The sequence below is a fragment of the Oncorhynchus clarkii genome, chromosome 10 (assembly GCF_045791955.1).
Source record: "Oncorhynchus clarkii lewisi isolate Uvic-CL-2024 chromosome 10, UVic_Ocla_1.0, whole genome shotgun sequence".
Classification (NCBI taxonomy): Eukaryota; Metazoa; Chordata; class Actinopteri; order Salmoniformes; family Salmonidae; genus Oncorhynchus; species Oncorhynchus clarkii.
This window is the reverse complement of record NC_092156.1, coordinates 52104176-52124038: the sequence shown is the minus strand read 5'-3', so window position 1 is coordinate 52124038 and position 19863 is coordinate 52104176. Positions and strand designations below refer to the sequence as shown.

General features: G+C 41.1%; 1 protein-coding gene across 2 annotated transcripts in view; it reads left to right on the top strand.

The window, feature by feature from the left end:
- LOC139418755 (SPNS lysolipid transporter 2, sphingosine-1-phosphate) overlaps positions 1 to 19863 on the top strand; it is a 139463-nt gene that overhangs the window by 72973 nt on the left and 46627 nt on the right. For both annotated transcript variants that reach the window (XM_071168430.1, XM_071168431.1), the window contains exons 4-5: positions 9981 to 10132; positions 17611 to 17677. In XM_071168430.1, coding sequence (XP_071024531.1) covers positions 9981 to 10132; positions 17611 to 17677 — 219 coding nt within the window. The remainder of the gene's footprint in view (positions 1 to 9980; positions 10133 to 17610; positions 17678 to 19863) is intronic.

Sequence of the window (19863 nt, the reverse complement as noted above, 5' to 3'; positions counted from 1 at the left end):
CATGTTTTAGCATGCTGGTATTACAGAAATTCATTTTTATTTTTCATTTGGTCCCAGAGGAAGAGGATTTGTTATTTTTTTTTACATTTCATTCAGTTTTGATCTCATAAACCTAGACTGGGGGACAGAATGCACGGATAAGTGTTGATGTTGTTGTTCAAATGGCTGCCTCATTTGAACCAAGGGGCACTCATGGTCTAGCAACCACACACACAAAACAATAAATGACATGCCCTTAAAGGGATACTTTGTCCACTTCCCCAGAGTCAGATGAACTCGTGGATACAATTTGTATGTCTCTGTGTTCAGTTTGAAGGAAATTGCTAACTAGTGTAGACTTCCAGTACTTGCGCTAACACTAGTTTGCATTGGCAAAAAAAATAAATAAGTCCAACTTCCTTCATACTGCATGCAGAGACATACAAATGGTTTCCACAAGTTCAGAAGTTTCCCTTTAAGAAGAGGAGAAAATAGCTCTGCTGTACAGTGATTCATTTCAAAACAACACTGCATACTGTAACAGTCCAACAGATAACAATGATGTAACCATAGTCATAATTCATTCAAAACAACACTGCATGTGGCTACTGTTACAGTCCAACGCATAAGAATGGGACTGTCATTTTAGTCATAGTTCATTCAAAATCAAACTAATAAGACACGGTGCAGGCCAGTAGGTGAGGAAACAATCATTTAGGGCAGCAGAGTAAACACCAGAGTAAACAACAGCACCAAGATTCATGAATAACACAACCATTACTTGGACGTGAGTGAGCGGATGCCTCCCCTGTGTCACAGCACATCAGTGTATATACTGTTTATATCTTGTACTGGTGTATTTTGAAATACGGACAGTATGATTTTCAATAATGTTAAAAAGAAGGAACAAATATTTTGTAATTTGGGGGGGTTGGGGGCTCCCTCGCCTCACGGAGGCTGCGGGGGTGCATTCGACCCCACTGCTTATAACTAACTATAAGTTAAGTATAACTATGAGATATCTAAGATGTGTTCTAAATTATATCCAGCTCAGGGCTCCAGCTAAGCATTTGGTTTGCTAACTTGCTAGCTAACATGCTGACCACACCGCCTGCGTTGTGTGGGCAAAATAAATGTATTCAATCATTGCACCCACACTGCTCGTGTGCGTAAACGAGCGTCTGTGTAGCCAGGTGCTAAAATAGAACTTGGTTCTATTTGTGAGGCTTGACGCGCTGCAAGTCCCGCCTCTCACATCTTCTCATTGGTTTTTAGGAGCATATACAGTTGAAGTCGGAAGTTTACATACACTTAGGTTGGAGTTATTAAAACTTGTTTTTCAACCACTCCACAAATGTTTTGTTAAAAACTATAGTTTTGGCAAGTTGGTTAGGAGATCTACATTGTGCATGACAGAAGTATTTTTTCCAACAATTGTTTACAATTGTTGATTATTTCACTTATAATTCACTGTATCACAATTCCAGAGGGTCGGAAGTTTACATACACTAAGTTGACTGTGCCTGATAGGCTCATTGACATAATTTGAGTCAATTGGAGGTGTACCTGTGGATGTATTTCAAGGCCTACCTTCAAACTCAGTGCCTAATTGACATCATGGGAAAATCAAAAGAAATCAGCCAAGACCTCAGAAAAAAAATTGTAGACCTCTACAAGTCTGCTTCATCTTTGGGATCAATTTCTAAATGCCTGAAGGTACCACGTTCATCTGTACAAACAATAGTACACAAGTATAAACACCATGGGACCACGCAGCCGTCATACCGCTCAGGAAGGAGACGCGTTCTGTCTCCTGGAGATGAACTTACTTTGGTGTGAAAAGTGCAAATTTATCCCAGAACAACAGCAAAGGACCTTGTGAAGATGCTGGAGGAAACCGGTACAAAAGTATCTATATCCACAGTAAAACGAGTCCTATATTGACATAACCTGAAAGGCCGCTCAGCAAGGAAGAAGCCACTGCTCCAAAACCGCCATAAAAAAGCCAGACTACGGTTTGAAACTGCACATGGGGACAACGATCGTACTCTTTAGAGAAATGTGCTCTGGTCTGATGAAACAAAAATAGAACTGTTTGGCCATAATGAGCATAGTTATGTTTGGAGGAAAAGGGGGAGGCTTGCAAGCCGAAGAACACCATCCCAACTGTGAAGCATGGGGGTGGCAGCATCATGTTGTGGGGGTGCTTTGCTGCAGGAGGGACTGGTGCACTTCACAGAATAGATGGATTCATGAGGAAGGAAACTTATGTGGATATATTGAAGCAACATCTCAAGACATCAGGAAGTTAAAGCTTGGTCGCAAATGGGTCTTCCAAATGGACAATGACCCAAAGCATACTTCCAAAGTTGTGGCAAAATGGCTTAAGAACAACAGAGTCAAGGTATTGGAGTGGCCATCATAAATCCCCAACCTCAATCATATAGAACATTTGTGGGCAGAACTGAAAATGCGTGTGCGAGCAAGGTCTACAAACCTGACTCAGTTACACCAGCTCTGTCAGGAGGAGTGAGAAAATTCATCCAACTTATTGTGGGAAGCTTGTGGAAGGCTACCCGAAACGTTTGACCCAAGTTATGCAATTTAACAATTTAAAGGCAATGCTACCAAATATGAATTGAGTGTATGTAAACTTCTGACCCACTGGGAATTTGATGAAAGAAATAAAAGCAGAAATAGATAATTCTCTCTCTCATTATTCTGTCATTTCACATTCTTAAAATAATGTGGTGGTCCTAACTGACCTAAGACAGGGAATTGTTTCTAGGATTTACATGTCAAGAACTGTGAAAAACAGAGTTTAAATGTATGTAATAAGATGTATGTAATATTCAGACTTCAACTGTATCCACGTGGGTGATTGAAAGATGAACAGAGGTCCACACTCCAGTCCAGTTGGTAGTGGCAATGCACCTTAAAGTTGGTTGCCAACCACATATAAAGTCCAAAGAAGAAGAAGAAGCCTGAAGGAGGAGAGATTACTAGAAACCAACTTGGTTTACCCTTTTATCTGTGGATTAATTGTCAGAGGACCTTGTGCATTTCAGGTAAAAGAACACCCAATGTTTATGCCCCATGACAAATTAGCTAAGCAACAGCAAGCTCGCTAGCTAAATTGCCATAAATGTTTAATGCTTTTCGAGCTGTCCCCAAATTAATACAGTTAGTTCAGAGTTTGTTTTGATATTTCAACCTGTGTGGCCTGATCGTGTCTGGTGTGGGTGGACAAAATCAACATGTGCTTGCGGTCTGGTCAGCATGTAAAGTGGCTAGATGTCAAGATCAAGCTTCTTGCTAAAAATATATATTTTCTTTTGAAATAGCACCCTTTGTGTGCACATTCGGTAATACACTGGGATGGTACAGAAACGGCAGTGGTGTAAAGTACTTAAGCAAAAATACTTGAAAGTACTACTTAAGTCGTTTTTTGGGGTACGTGTACTTTACTATCTATATTTTTGACCACTTTTACTTCACTACATTCCTAAAGAAAATAATGTACCTTTTACTCCATACATTTCCCTTGACACCCAAAGTACTCGTTAAATTTTGAATGCTTAGATGTCAAGATCCAGCTTCTTGCTTATAAATATATATTTTCTTTTGAAATCGGAAAATGGTCCAATTCACGCACTTATCAACATCCCTACTGCCTCTGATCTGGCGGACTCACTAACACACATGCTTTGTTTGTAAATTATGTTGGAGTGTGCCTCTGGCTATCTGTAAATTAAATAAATAAGAAATTGTTGCTGTCTGGTTTGAATTTGAAATTATTTATACTTGTACTCTTACTTTAAAGTATATTTTAGTAATTACATTTAGTTTTGATACTCAAGTACATTTTAAACCAAATACTTTTAGAATTGTACTCAAGAAGATTTTTTCTTGGTATGATCATCTGGATACCATTCAACCCTAGCATATTTCATCGCTGCCATGATGTTTTGTGTTGTGTATGCTCCAGAGCGTGTGTGTATGCATGTGTGTGTGTATTGTGTGCATTCCAAAGCGTGTGTGTGTGTGTGTGTGTGTGTGTGTGTGTGTGTGTGTGTGTGTGTGTGTGCTTGACCCCGTGCTGTGGCTTGTCATCCACCTGGATCAGAGTGTGACAGCAGTATGAGACACCCCGCTATCCCTTGCTCACTGCCTTTTATTAATCCCTGCACAGAGCTGTCACTACAGAGGACAACCCCCCGATGCACACACACACACATATGCAGGAACATACACACACATGCAGGATCGCACACACACACAGGCACAAACACACACACGTGACACATACACTAATGCCTCCTCGGGACATCAGTTATAGATGCAGAGAGAGAGACATAGAGAGAGAGCGAGAGAATATTCTGTTACATTAGATAAGGGTCATAAAAACAGTAAGAACAAGATACAACTCAGCCACGTAGGATAACCCTGTGTATTCCAGTCTGTTCACATTCCCATCATGTAGGCCTAATTCCCTCCAACCCACTGGGAATTACGTAACAGGACAAGAAGTCCTGTTGTTTTTTCTGGGAATGACAGTCAATGTTAAAACTGGGTAACACTTTACTGTAGGTGTCCTTATGCATGCATTCATTAAGCCATTATTGCATCTATATACCACATAACATTTGTCATAAGTTGTCATAAGTAGTTTGAAATAGTTATGAGTCACTGCATGGGATGTTATTAAACCGTTTATAATGGGTGTTCAAAATGGCTGTTCATCCTATTGTCACATGCTCTAATGTCAACTGTTAATGACAATGGCTATTATTTTAGTCTACTTGGAGAATATCTTCTTCTTGAACTGCACTGTTGGTTAAGGGCTTGTAAGTAAGCATTTCACGGGAAAGTCAACACTTATTGCATTCGGCGCATGTGACAAATAAAATTTGATTTGATATTACACAGTCTGTATGACAACTTATGTCTTACATGCTGCATAAGTCTTACATACCAGGTGTTATAACATGGTCTTATGTTATTTACCAACCTCTGTGTCACATTATTACATTGAATGGAATGATGGGCGTCATAACCATGTCATATGCCCTTATAGAGTGTGCACAGACACCTTAAGTAGAGTGACAATAATTTGATGAATTATAAAATGGTTATGAATGTGCTTATACTACAGGATTAGTTGAGAGTATCACAAAACTTTGCCATTCACAGTATCTCCAAGAAACATGGGCAAATGGCAGCACAGATGTACTTAGGATTTGTATTGATTTAAGGACACATAATATCAACAACTTGCTAAGAAAACACATACTTTTTTTAAATGAAACAGACAACAAAATCAGCATTGCTGGGGCACAACAAGATGTGTGACAACTGTGAAAAAGGGAAGTTGTGTTATGAAATCAGGTAAATCAGGTAAAATCAGGTAGCTAGTTGATGTTGCATTTGCAACATTTCATTGGCCCACTGATCTAGCTAACAATCTGCTTGCGCTAGCTAGCTAACTTCACTAGCAACAGGTAGAATAAAAAATGTACTCAGTACAATATATACTCAATATTGAGATAAAAGCGGTCCAATCCGCTTTTATCTCAATATAAAATCATTTCTGGGTAATAATTATGTACCTTTTTAATATAAGGGTCAAAAAGAACAATTTCTCAAGCAAGAATTTTGCTAGGACTGTCTGGGAGTGGTCTGAGTGGGAATGTAAAAACTGAAAACTACAGTAGTTAATATTGTCAGGACAGAGATTTTGAACTCTCTTTCTTTTCTGGTATATTAACAAATGTACCCCCTGGTGATGTCACCGGGTAGGCCAAAACTCCATTCCACCAAAATAGGGCTTTTCAAACAGCTCTTACACTAAAAGGGCATTATTACTAAAAGTATTATCCAACCTCGTAGTGTGGAAATATATATAAAACACAGGAAAATCACGTTTGTGACTGCACTGGGCCTTAGTTCTTATCGATAAGTGCTTTTTGAGGTCAGTTCGATTTCAGTTCAATTATTAAAAAAGAATCACGGTTTGCGATTTCGGTATTTCGAAATTGACATTAGTCAATTAGTTGTTTTAAAAATAGGAAAATAACCAAAACGTCAGTTAATTGCTTACTACTGGGCCTATAACATCCTCTTTCACTTGCACTTTAAATGCAATTACCTTTTCATCTTACAGCTGCAATATGTAACTTTTTGGGGCAACCTGACCAGATTCACATAGAAATATAAATTATAGATCTGTCATCTCATTGAAAGCAAGGCTAAGAAGTGATATGGGAAAGGGGGATACCTAGTCAGGAACAGTGGGTTAACTGCCTTGCTCGGGGGCAGAACAACAGATTTTTTTACTTATCTGCTCAGGGATTCGATCCAGCAAACTTTTGGTTACTGGCCCAACGCTCTTACCCGCCAGGCTACCTGCCGTCCCTGCTCTATGTACGTAACTTCTATGCTTCCCGTTCTTAAATTTTGTTTTTGCATCTTTTACTTTCGGTTTTGTACACCACATAACATGTGTACAAAACCAATATTTTTGGTTACGGAAAACATTTTTCACAGCGGTTTGGATGGTAGAATGATTCCCTACACTATACTTGCTTGTTTTGTCACATAAACTGAAATTAGGCAAACTATTTGAATTTTAGCAACCAGGAAATGGCGGAGCGATTTGTGCATAGTCCACCTTTTGATACATGTTATTTAACTCAAACTAACTAATGTTATTATTATCCATGTTATTTGCTTTAGCTAGCTAGGTTTTCCACATGATGAGCTGACATCTCTTCTCTTCTACCATCTTATATTAATCGGAACCCTTATTCCAATTTCATCGATATGATTCCCTGGCACAAGAACTCTCAATAACGTTTCATTTGATCTCCAAACTTTTAAAGACAGTTCAGGTATATGATTTGCTGATGCAAATGGACAGTTTTACCAATCCAATGAAAAGTTATTGAGCCTTCTTGTGTCAGCGAATCATATCGCTGAAATCAGAAGAAGAAAGGTGGGACTTACCAATATAACAACAACACAGAAGCGAAAAGTTCACGTCACTGCAAACCAATAGCTCATGGATAATGTTATTTAGATTGAGTTAAACAATGTGATACAAAAGTAATTAAATATATGTGAAAGATAATGTATTGTGTGATATGCTGCAAAGTAAGCTTTATAATTCATTACCCCTTTAGGAAGCAAACTAGCTAGCTAGCCATCGATGGGGGCACTGCTTGTGCTGTCATGCCACTATGGTGTGAATGGCTAGGTAACTACTCTCAAGTATACCGTCAAACAAAACACATTGTTTGGACTGTGTAGAGCGTGGCTCTCCAACCCAGTTCCTAGTTACCTAACTAACTAGCTAGCTAAGTAGATAACTACCTACCCATTTTTTTTGTATAATATAGATGCTGTTACTGTAGCATGCACATCTTTTTCACAGCTGTCACAAATCCTGTTGATTTAGTTTAGTTCAACTCATCCCGTGGTATAACTGTTTTATAACATCTGAAATTAATGTCACTTTACTTCAGGTGTCTGTGCACTCTAAAAGGGCCATATGACATGGTTGTGGAGCCCATCATTCCATTCATTGTAATAATGTGACACAGGTTAGTAAGTGACCATGTTATAACATCTGGTATGTACTGTTATGTAGCATGTAATAAATAACATGTGACATAAGTTGTAATGCAGACTGTATAATAGTACTTGTAATTAACTGTTGACATTAGAGCAGACATCAGAGAGAGAGAGAGAGGGGAATAAGTGCTAATGGAATGTGGGTGTATAATGTAGGGCACGATGCTATAGTCCTCTTTTATCAAGCATAAAAATAATGTCCTCCACCCCTTCCCTCCTTTTACCCCCTCACACTTGCTGACATTTCTGGTATTTTCTTCTCCTTTTGTCACGTTTTGACCTTTATTTCCTTTGTTTTGTCTTTATTTAGTATGGTCAGGGCGTGAGTTGGGGTGGGCAGTCTATGTTTGTTTTTCAATGTTCGTTTTTGTGTTCAGCCTAGTATGGTTCTCAATCAGAGGCAGGTGTCGTTAGTTGTCTCTGATTGAGAATCATACTTAGGTAGCCTGGGTTTCACTGTTGGTTTGTGGGTGTTTGTTTCCGTGTGTGTGTTTGTCGCCACACGGTACTGTTTCGGTTTTTGTAGATTTCACGTTATTGTTTATTGTTTTTGTTTGAATGTTCATTTGTCTTTATTAAAAACATTATGGACACTTACCACGCTGCATCTTGGACCGATCCTTACTCCTCTTCGGACGAAGAGGAGATCTGCCGTTACACCTTTGCTGTGTACTGTACTTAGATGCATTATTTGACAGAAATAACAGCATTACCTTTCTGATAATAGCTTTATTTTCTTGATATTTATATATTGAGTTGTGGTTCTTGTTGCTAGGCAGATTCCAGTGTTGGGGCAGAAAAGCCTCCAGTCAGTCAGTGTAAAGATATCGCAGTCGGTGACATTTCACAGGTGCTGGTCTTGACATCATTGACAGGATGTGCGAGCAAATTTGACTGGCTGAATACAGGACACAATAACAAGAGAGACAGACAGGGTAGACAGGCTGTGCCAAGTGGACTGATGCTTTCACAGCATGTCTCTGTGTCAGAATACTGACAGGTACCGGAGCGCTCCGCAGAAAGTGGAACCAAATTTGACATTTCTGATAAAACACGGTCTCTCCCCAATCCATTGTCACCCCAACCCATTTTTCTCTCACTCTCTTTCTCTCTCCCTGCATTTCTCTCTCCCTGCATTTCTTTCTCTTTCCATTTCTATCCATAATTGTCTCTTTATCCACCTTTCTCTCTCTCTCTCCTTCTACACCCATCTCCCTCCTCTCTCTTTCCCCCTCTCCTCTTCTCTCTCTTTCTCCAATCTTTCTCTCCACGCTGCATCAGACACTAATGTCATCATCTGGGATCCCCTCTGAGCATATTCTCCCATCACCAGTGTTAATAACCATACTATACCCATACATCCCCTCTTACTGGACCCACTATGTGTAGCTAGGGAGGATAAAGCAAGGATAAAATGTGTGAGTGAAAAATAAAGAGAGAGAGAGCGAGTGAGACAGAGAGGAGGATAAAAACAGAAAGAGAGTCATAGGAATTATATGAAAGTCTCTCAGGGGAGATAGTCTGTGTTGGACAACTCTTATTTCTATCATGGAGCGTCACTAAAGGATGTGACTACAGGAACATTTATTACAACTCGTCAGATGGCCTATTTATATCAACATTTTAATCCAGGTGGTTTAGAGGGAAAGGGAGGGTGTCATTCAGTCTTCCTGTCTCTGCCTACTATAAAACAGCTAACCGAGGGCAAAGGTTAGCTCCCACATTTTAGTGACCCTGAAAAATAGCACAGGTGTCTTTCTAATTTAATATAATTTTGGCACAGTGTCGGTACCTTTTTAAGGAACTCAGGGTTGTTCCAGAGCCTCTAAAGCCCATATCACCACCCTCTATATCTTGTTGATGTTCTCTTTGTTTGGTAAGCGTGATTTTAACAGCAACACGGACAGATTTATGAACATGCTACACTGCTGAGTAAGCATTCAGGGGGAAAAGGGAAGTGTGGACGAGAGGAACAAATCTATTTGACGACAACATGGAGGAAGCTGTGTTCTTCTGTGATGTGGCTCGGAGTAAATCTGAGTGGTTTTCTTCTGTGACTAAAATGTTTTATTTTCCTTTTAAAAAATGAGTAGCATAACATGACACAGCACATAACAACATAAAAATAAGAAATTAAAAGATAGATATGTTGTATTGTCAGAAACAGTACACTGGATAGGTGCAGTAAAAGGTGTTTCACAGGGTCAGCCATACTATTCCCGTAGCCCCGAGTAAATTATGGTTAAGGCACATTGAAGCCCAAAACGTCATTTTATCTCCAGGTCCATGTTCCGTTATAAAGCAACATCTGTGTATAGATAGATCTGTATATCTTTCCTTAACCTCGTACTGCTCTCTTCGCTCTGCAGTATTACTGGCTGTTCGTCCTGTCCCGAGGCTTGGTGGGGATAGGTGAATCCAGCTACTCCTCCATCTCTCCGACAATCATCGGAGACCTCTTCACTAATAATAGCCGAACCATGATGCTCTCTGTCTTCTACCTGGCTATCCCCCTGGGAAGGTGAGTGGTCCCTTAGAACACCCCCCCCCCCCCCCCCAAACATAAGATTATAGTCACAATATGGAGATAATAACATCTCTATGACCTCACCTGTCACAGGAAATGGAGGCGAATGGTGATAGTGATGATGGTCTGTCTTTGAAATGAATATTTTCTATTCAATGTAGAATATGTCAGTTGGGCATTGTCTTTTCCCCCTTCTTTGAATTCCAATGCATGCTGAATATCAATAGCTGAGCTCTCTGAGACAGACAGTCAGCTTGCAAACATGTAGGGGAAAGGAATCGAGGAGAGGAAGGCATGGCGAATAGAATTTGACTGAAAGTCTATCAGTGAAATTATCCTTTCTCTCTGAAGGTCAACAGACATCCCCATCTAGCCAGTCTGCCTCTTTGTGTCTGTCTCTACCCACCCAGACAGACACAAAACCCACCCAGGCAAACAAGGGAAGAAATAGAAGAGGTAGATCTAAATAAAGAAGAGATTATGAAATAGCTGAGAGACGTTCTCAGAGGGGAAGGGAGTCTTTTTTTTAGATAGTAAGGGCCATTAAGCACAAAGCTCTGGCCTTTTCAGTTCATTCAGTTGGAAAACGGAGAGGAGGAAGAAAACAAACAAAGCAGCGGAGTGCTAAAAAAATGAATGGGGTCCCGGTCGGTGGAAGGATGGATGGATGTGGTGCAGAGCAGAGCGGCACTTAGGCTTATTTACTGTGGAGAGTCCCCGCAGTGCACTGCTTCAAAACCTCTGCTGGGGATGCGGCTGAATGATGCGGCAGCACACTGTTTTGTTCCCATCTCACACAGAAGCAGCTCCAGTCAGACACACAGAGAGACGCTATGTGAATGAGAAACACACTGCAGTCTCAGAGTCGCACAGAGCCAGGCCATTGCTAGGCTATATCTAGCTGCAGTCCTTTCAATCATTTTACTTTTGTCCATCTGAAGCATTACCTACATCGCCCTATTAGTTCATATGATGTGATAATCGTGTCAATGAATCTGCATTTTAAGATAGATACAAATGTAGCTAACATAATACCACTACTATATAATGTTCGGTTTGTTCTGCATCAACATTTCATAGGAAACGTTCCCAGTCGCTAAACTTGCTCTGTCATTGAAGTGCTTGAAAGAGAAACCAGCAAATGCCAGCAACACTATCATCCTTTATTATGGAAATTCCCATATGACATTACATGCAGTCAACTAATAGTATCGATGGCAGATTGAATGCAGTTGGAGAGACAGACAGGAAAGAACATAAATGTTTCCTCTGAGGAGTTCTGGTATGCTGAGCCTTTTGATATCGCTCGGCAACAGAAACAATAGGAGGTGAAAGAGTTGGGCCTCAGTAAAGAGCCCACAAACATCCTATAGCACTCTCCCCCTGACTGTTTATCTTTACCAGGGTTGTTGTGACCATTTCCAGGAAGTGACCTCAGGGTTTACAGGAAATGGGTTCCCCCTTCAGTAAAACCCCTCAAGTTAACCATAATAGCCTAATCTATAGACGTGGCCTATGAAGAGTATAGGGTTGCGTCCTAAATGGCACCCTATTCCCTGTATAGTGCACTACTTTTGACCAGAGCACAGGGTGCCATTAGTGACAAAACCTGGGTGTCCTACCCTACCTCCCCAGAGCTAGAGGGGTGATAGTATTTTTCATGCTTGTATGAGTTTTAGTGGTGGTGTGGAACTTCCCAAACACTCTCTTTGTGGACTCTGATAAAATGATCTAGCTAGCAGTCACTCAGTGGAAATACAATGCACTGCCTGAGCCTGTTCCACTGTTATTTCTGGAGCACTAATCAGTTTAGCACGACAATTTAGACTGTTTCCCCCCCTAGTTCCCCGTCCTGTCCCTCTGTGTGCGTGTATGCGCGCACCTATGTTTGCGTGAGTCTGCACTCCCTCCAGACAGAGAGGCCCATTGAATCTCTCATAATCTTTTGAAAGCCTAATATGCTGATAAGAACCCCATTGTATGGCCCTGTTGGCTGCTCCAGACCATCCATCAATCTATCCCTCCTAATGGTCTTAATCGTCAACACACAGTCTCCTGGCCCAAGGAGCTCTGGGAACACAGGAAGTAGAAGTGTGCGTGACATGGAATGTTGGGTCGGGGGGAGACGCCCAAGTCAAGGAGCCTGATACAATAGAAAGATGGTGGATGCCCAATTCTGGTTTTATGGGACGAGTGGGGTACCAACATGTCCAGACCAGTATAAACTTAGACTTCCCACACTTCCACTAAGACAGCAATAGGTTCAAACATAGTTGATATTGATATCAGATATTGACAACAAGGGAACATCCTTCTTTCATCAGTAACTCATCATCCTTAAATGTACTTTTTTTCAAAGCTGGAGAAATGGGGACAAAATGGTCTAACATGGACATCTGAAGGGGTCATCCACTTCAGCTAATCAGGATCCTATTGGCTGTTTTATCAGATAATCTCCCCATCTAAACATGTCAATCAGAACAGCCCTGTCTTGCCTTCATTGATTATCTTCCCTCTATATACCCTCTGGGCTCTATTTTATCAAACCTAACACAATGGTAAATCTAAGCGCTGACAGAAACGCTATAGGTTTTGTTGGTATAACAGAAATATTTGAGCTATTTTCATAGCCGTTATTATGAGCGCAAAAGCTGGTGGTGGCGTGAAAGGGCTGGGTTTTGATGAATAAGCAAGTTGTAGGTGTGACTAGGGCTTGGCCACTAACTACCCAATCAAGGCATTTCATGGCTTAATACTGTATGCGTTTGTCTCAAGTTCTGTAGGTTATTGACAATCTTTGTGTTGCCATCAATGTTTTTGTGCTAGTCCATTGTGGATTAATACTACAGTTTATTAAATAGCATAGGCTACAGTAACAAGTGATTTTTAATAGCCGATGTTCGTCTTTGTTAACCGGATAAGAAGCGGTCTTTAGAAATGGGAATGATACAAGCCTAATGGAGTATGCACTGCAGGTAGGCCTATGTGAATTGTGAATAATGCAAAAGGCATGTCTGCAAAAGCCACAAGAGTAGACCATTTTGTAACATTTTATGTTAAGGCTACTTGGCTAATGCATGGTCAGGATAAGAAAGACACCAGACACATTTCTGTAGAACCAGCTTTCGTGATAGTAAGGTATGGGTAGCTTACTATAAGGGCTTGTTTTTAAATCAAATGAATTGGACAACAAGCAATTGTTACAGGAAAATAACTGAAATATTTCTACAGTAAATACAAGTGTCACTTGATTATCTCATCTCTTTCCATGATAGGCATACAGCCTACAATATAATAACAGGAGATGGCTAAAATAATGTACAGCATACATAAATAACAAGAGGATGTCCGCTCACTGTTTTGCTGCTGCTAAACTTGATCTTTTAAGATTTATTTCAAAGCGGTCTCACAGGCCAAGCCCTTTATCGATAGTCTTGACTACTTTGCAAATGCATTGGGCATGACAGAAGAAAAAAAACAATTGAGAGGAGGGGACGCTGTGCATGTTTTTTTTTATCAAATGAAACGAACATATGTTTCTACATTTCTAAATAGGTTTATGTGTACAAAAAGCACATCTCTCTTGTTTGACATTGGATTGACTGCGCTTCCATTTCCATCCAATAACCAACCGCGTTACCACTAAGACCAACTTTCGGGTGGTCATAAATATCCCAACCAGCGCATACTGAAATTGGCACCTCAGATATTTGTCACTCCTCCCATCTCAGCGCAAGCAAGCTCCTATAAAACAAGTACATTACCAATCCTGGTGCTAGGGTTTGATAATAGAAGAGCGCCAATTTTAACAGGTCGAAATTGCAAACAAGCGTGCTTTTGACAATTGCGCTGGTTTTAACAGCAGCCGAAAAGTGAGCCCTCTGTCTTTGTCCTTGAAATACGGTGATGTTATCTGCTACTGAAGGGATTAGTTTGGCGTGTGTGCGCGCACGTACAGTGCCTTGCGAAAGTATTCGGCCCCCTTGAACTTTGCGACCTTTTGCCACATTTCAGGCTTCAAACATAAAGATATAAAACTGTATTTTTTTGTGAAGAATCAACAACAAGTGGGACACAATCATGAAGTGGAACGACATTTATTGGATATATATATTGGATACTTTTTTAACAAATCAAAAACTGAAAAATTGGGAGTGCAAAATTATTCAGCCCCCAAAAGTTAATACTTTGTAGCGCCACCTTTTGCTGCGATTACAGCTGTAAGTCGCTTGGGGTATGTCTCTATCAGTTTTGCACATCGAGAGACTGAATTTTTTTCCCATTCCTCCTTGCAAAACAGCTCGAGCTCAGTGAGGTTGGATGGAGAGCATTTGTGAACAGCAGTTTTCAGTTCTTTCCACAGATTCTCAATTGGATTCAGGTCTGGACTTTGACTTGGCCATTCTAACACCTGGATATGTTTATTTTTGAACCATTCCATTGTAGATTTTGCTTTATGTTTTGGATCATTGTCTTGTTGGAAGACAAATCTCCATCCCAGTCTCAGGTCTTTTGCAGACTCCATCAGGTTTTCTTCCAGAATGGTCCTGTATTTGGCTCCATCCATCTTCCCATCAATTTTAACCATCTTCCCTGTCCCTGCTGAAGAAAATCAGGCCCAAACCATGATGCTGCCACCACCATGTTTGACAGTGGGGATGGTGTGTTCAGGGTGATGAGTTGTGTTGCTTTTACGCCAAACATAACGTTTTGCATTGTTGCCAAAAAGTTCAATTTTGGTTTCATCTGACCAGAGCACCTTCTTCCACATGTTTGGTGTGTCTCCCAGGTGGCTTGTGGCAAACTTTAACCAACACTTTTTATGGATATCTTTAAGAAATGGCTTTCTTCTTGCCACTCTTCCATAAAGGCCAGATTTGTGCAATATACGACTGATTGTTGTCCTATGGACAGAGTCTCCCACCTCAGCTGTAGATCTCTGCAGTTCATCCAGAGTGATCATGGGCCTCTTGGCTGCATCTCTGATCAGTCTTCTCCTTGTATGAGCTGAAAGTTTAGAGGGACGGCCAGGTCTTGGTAGATTTGCAGTGGTCTGATACTCCTTCCATTTCAATATTATCGCTTGCACAGTGCTCCTTGGGATGTTTAAAGCTTGGGAAATCTTTTTGTATCCAAATCCGGCTTTAAACTTCTTCACAACCGTATCTCGGACCTGCCTGGTGTGTTCCTTGTTCTTCATGATGCTCTCTGCGCTTTTAACGGACCTCTGAGACTATCACAGTGCAGGTGCATTTATACGGAGACTTGATTACACACAGGTGGATTGTATTTATCATCATTAGTCATTTAGGTCAACATTGGATCATTCAGAGATCCTCACTGGACTTCTGGAGAGAGTTTGCTGCACTGAAAGTAAAGGGGCTGAATAATTTTGCACGCCCAATTTTTCAGTTTTTGATTTGTTAAAACAGTTTGAAATATCCAATAAATGTCGTTCCACTTCATGATTGTGTCCCACTTGTTGTTGATTCTTCACAAAAAAAATCAGTTTTATATCTTTATGTTTGAAGCCTGAAATGTGGCAAAAGGTCACAAAGTTCAAGGGGGCTGAATACTTTCGCAAGGCACTGTATCTGCTATTGAAGGGTTTAGCTCGGGAATAGAGGGGGTTTGATGTAATCTAATCTGATCTAGGGTCAATTCCTTCAGAACATGTGGCTATGGTTAATATTCTACTGTGGAACAGATAGAACAGGCAGAACACCTTCTGCCTGATGACATGTGTTGATCAAATCAATGAAATAAATACATTCTTCAGGTGGGATCACACATTCTTCTGGTGAGGTGCTGACTAATGAAAGATCAATTCAGTCAGACAACTTTACTTAACTGTCATTGTATTGACATGTACTGTATGTTAAAGAAGCACGCCCTTCTTTGAAAAACACACCTAGATTAATGACCGATGCAGAAACCAGACTGGACTCTGATAGCATTGATAAATAGAGTGACAAAGGTGTGACTGAGTGAATAATAGCATGTTGTTTGTATTATCTGTCTGTGTGTTGTGTAGTAATGACAATTTCAGAGACACAAGGCATCATGAGAAATTGGCTGCACACATTGTAAACACACAACTGCACGTACGCACTCACACAGTGACAGATTGACAGACAAGCAGCTACTGGGGCTTTGATCAGTGACAGAATCATATCCCGTCCACATCAAGGACCCAAACCCAATCTAACACTGCACACTCATTAAGCCTCTTAACAGAGAATAAACATGATATACAGAGGCTGAGCGTGAAACAAAAGACAACAGAGCTTTAGGTCACTTAGTGACAATATCCAACAGTCTGATTCTGATTCATCAGTTCTGAATGTATTCATACCACAAGAAGAATGTTTCCTTTCCACCCAGTATGTGAGTGTGTCTCACGTGGAAGACAAATGCAGACATCCTGATGACTCAGAAGGGAGGACAGCCGTCCTGACAGAGGTGTCCTAGAGGGACCATCGACAGTTCAGACATAACAGCAGAGTACAACTCTCTACACAGATGGGTTGATTCCCGCAATGTACCAATGTGGTCTGTATGTAAACAACGCGTCTGTATGTAAACAACGTCAGTTTGGCATAAAGGGAAAGGCGGAGTTGGGATATCCAGCGTTCCTACATCACTGCCTTATCAGCTTGTTGACCTAACGTAAAACATCCCACGGACATTTTAAGCCGCTCCTACCCAAACTTGTTATTTGTTGGGGGGAGTTGTCTGTCTGTTTTTTCTCCTTTTTCGAAGTTAGGAAGAGTGTCCGTCATTAATCCCAGACGTAGTCACTGCTGTTGCCTAGGTCTAGATTTTCCAGACTACTTCCCCACTTCTGACGTCTCGGAGAGAGAGACAGAGTCAGACAGAGAAAGAGAATCAGACAGACAGCCAGACAGACAGAGAGACAGACAGAAAGTCAGACACTTCCCCACTCAGACAGCCTCTCACCAAGTCATGGGGCTGAGGTCATCATCCCAACATGGGGGCTTGTTAATAATTTACCTCCGGCAAGTCAACAGACAGCAGCCAAAACAGATAACAATGCCAGGAAAAGTAGGGAAAAAGTGCATCAGGAAGAGCACGTTGTATGACATTTCATCATTGGGATTAATCAAATATCTTAGAATGTGTGTGTGTGCTGTGCTCCTTCTGAAACTCATTCCTATCTGAATTCTCTCTCTCTCGGTCTCTCTGTGTGCCATCCAACTGGGGGATGCCTGCTCTGCTATCAAGTGCAAGGGCTATCTATCTGTCTACCTTAGTGGGTCATTCTGGAGTAAATCGTGAATTTCTATGACTCTACTCAGCCGTTTTGTTAGAGACTGTGATCAAAAATCTAAGAAAGAAAAGGTCTATTGAATGCTATAGTGTAGATTGTGGTTGGTTTTATTGGATTGTTCTTATTCTTTATCCAGGCAGAAATGTCTTACCTATTGTCTCCTTCTCTTTGTTTCCTCCAGCGGGCTAGGCTACATCCTGGGCTCCAGTGCAAAGGAGGCTGCAGGAGACTGGCACTGGGCATTGAGGGTAAGACTACCATCATCACCTAATCCTTGCATGCTGACCACACCGCTCGTGTTGCAAAATAAATGTACACATTCATGTTATTCAATCATTGCACTGCTCGCGCGCGTCAGCGAGCGTCTGCGTATCCAGGTGCTAATTTGTGACGCTTGACGTGCTGCAAGTCCCGCCTCTCCCATCACCTCATTGGTTTTTAGGAGCATATACCCACGTGGGTGATTGAAAGATGAACTGAGGTCCACACTCCAGTCCAGTTGGTAGCTGTAATGCACCTTAAAGTTGGTTGCCAACCGTCATATAAAGTCAGAAGAAGAACAAGCCTGAAGGAGGAGAGATTACTAGAAACAAACTCAGTTTAAAATGTTATCTATGGATTGATTGTTTGGAGTAGACCTTGTGCATTCCAGGTAGAATAACAACCCAATATTTCTATCCCAGGACAAATTAGCTTGCAACAGCAAGGTAGCTAGCTGAATTGCCATACATGTTTAGTGCTTTTCGACTTGTCCCCAAATTAATATAGTTGGTTCAGAGTTTGTTTTGATATTTCAACCTGCGTCTCCTGATCACGTCTGGTGTGAGTGGACAAAATCAACACGTGATGGCGCACACGGACGCAAGCGGTCTGGTAATCATGTAACATGTTCTCTCTAGATGGGGGTTTGCAGTATGGGGCAGGGTAAGAGCATCATCATCATGACATTATCCCTCATCATCCTCCTTATTGTCATCAGCATCATCATCGTCATGTCCTCTCCTGGCGCACACACTTCTGCAAGGAGCCTATAGTATGGGGCAGGGGTGCGGGGGTTTACTAGTGACATCAGTGACAGAGAAGGGGGGCTTAAGGAAATGCACATACACTCGTGCACATACTGTATACAAACCCACTCACTCACACAAACACATCATGCCTCTGTTTATCTGCCTTGGCCATCTTGGTTACTCCTGATAAGGCATCGCTTGACTTAATGAAACCCTGAATGGATGAGTGAAAGATGGCAACCAACGTTGACACTAGAAAATGAGAGGGTTGATTTTTATGGTAGTGCAAGGGTGTGTGTCCCAAATGACAACCTCGTTCCTATTTAGTGTACTACTTTTGACCAGGTTCCATATGGTTTTGGTCAAAAGTAGTGCACTTAATGGGGAAAAAGGTGCCATTTGGGACAAAAGCCCAAAGCTTATAGAAGCTCCTGACCCCGATCTCAGTGGCTGAAAACACGTTAATGTTCCATTACCCTCTGGGTCCCTGGGGTCCTTCCTACCAGTGACATATAAAATCCCACTCTAATGACAAAACAGGGTCTCTCTAACCTGGCCACAGTCTCTTTCTTAGTGGTTTCTTTGTAGGGAGGAGGTGCATTGGGGCCTGCCACAAAGAGAAACTTGCTTCAAGTATTTGGCCCACCAAATACCCTATGGAACTCCAATAATAGCAAACTGAATACTGTTAAATCAAAAGCTCATTTGAGCAACATGAGGTAATTAATCTGACTAAATTAGTTGGATTTAACTGGAATTATGTGCCTTAATGAGCCATGTCATAAAGAGGAAATGATGTTTGGCATACATACAGTGGGGCAAAAAAGTATTTAGTCAGCCACCAATTGTGCAAGTTCTCCCACTTAAAACGATGAGAGAGGCCTGTAATTTTCATCATAGGTACACTTAAACTATGACAGACAAAATGAGAAGAAAAAAAATCCAGAAAATCACATTGTAGGATTTTTGAATGAATTTCTTAGCAAATTATGGTGGAAAATAAGTATTTGGTCACCTACAAACAAGCAAGACTTCTAGCTTTCACAGACCTGTAACTTCTTATTTAAGAGGCTCCTCTGTCCTCCACTCGTTACCTGTATTAATGGCACCTGTTTGAACTTGTTATCAGTATAAAAGACACCTGTCCACAACCTCAAACAGTCACACTCCAAACTCCACTATGGCCAAGACCAAAGAGCTGTCAAAGGACACCAGAAACAAAATTGTAGACCTGCACCAGGCTGGGAAGACTGAATCTGCAATAGGTAAGCAGGTTCAAGCAGTGCTACTGGTGATATTTAAGACTCACCAAATGCTGGTCTTAGCAGTAACGCAATTGGTTATGGTATACATTTTGCCAGCTGAGGCGCAGTAGTCTAATCAGTAGCCTATAACCAATGTTTTATTAAAAGTCCAATGTAGCC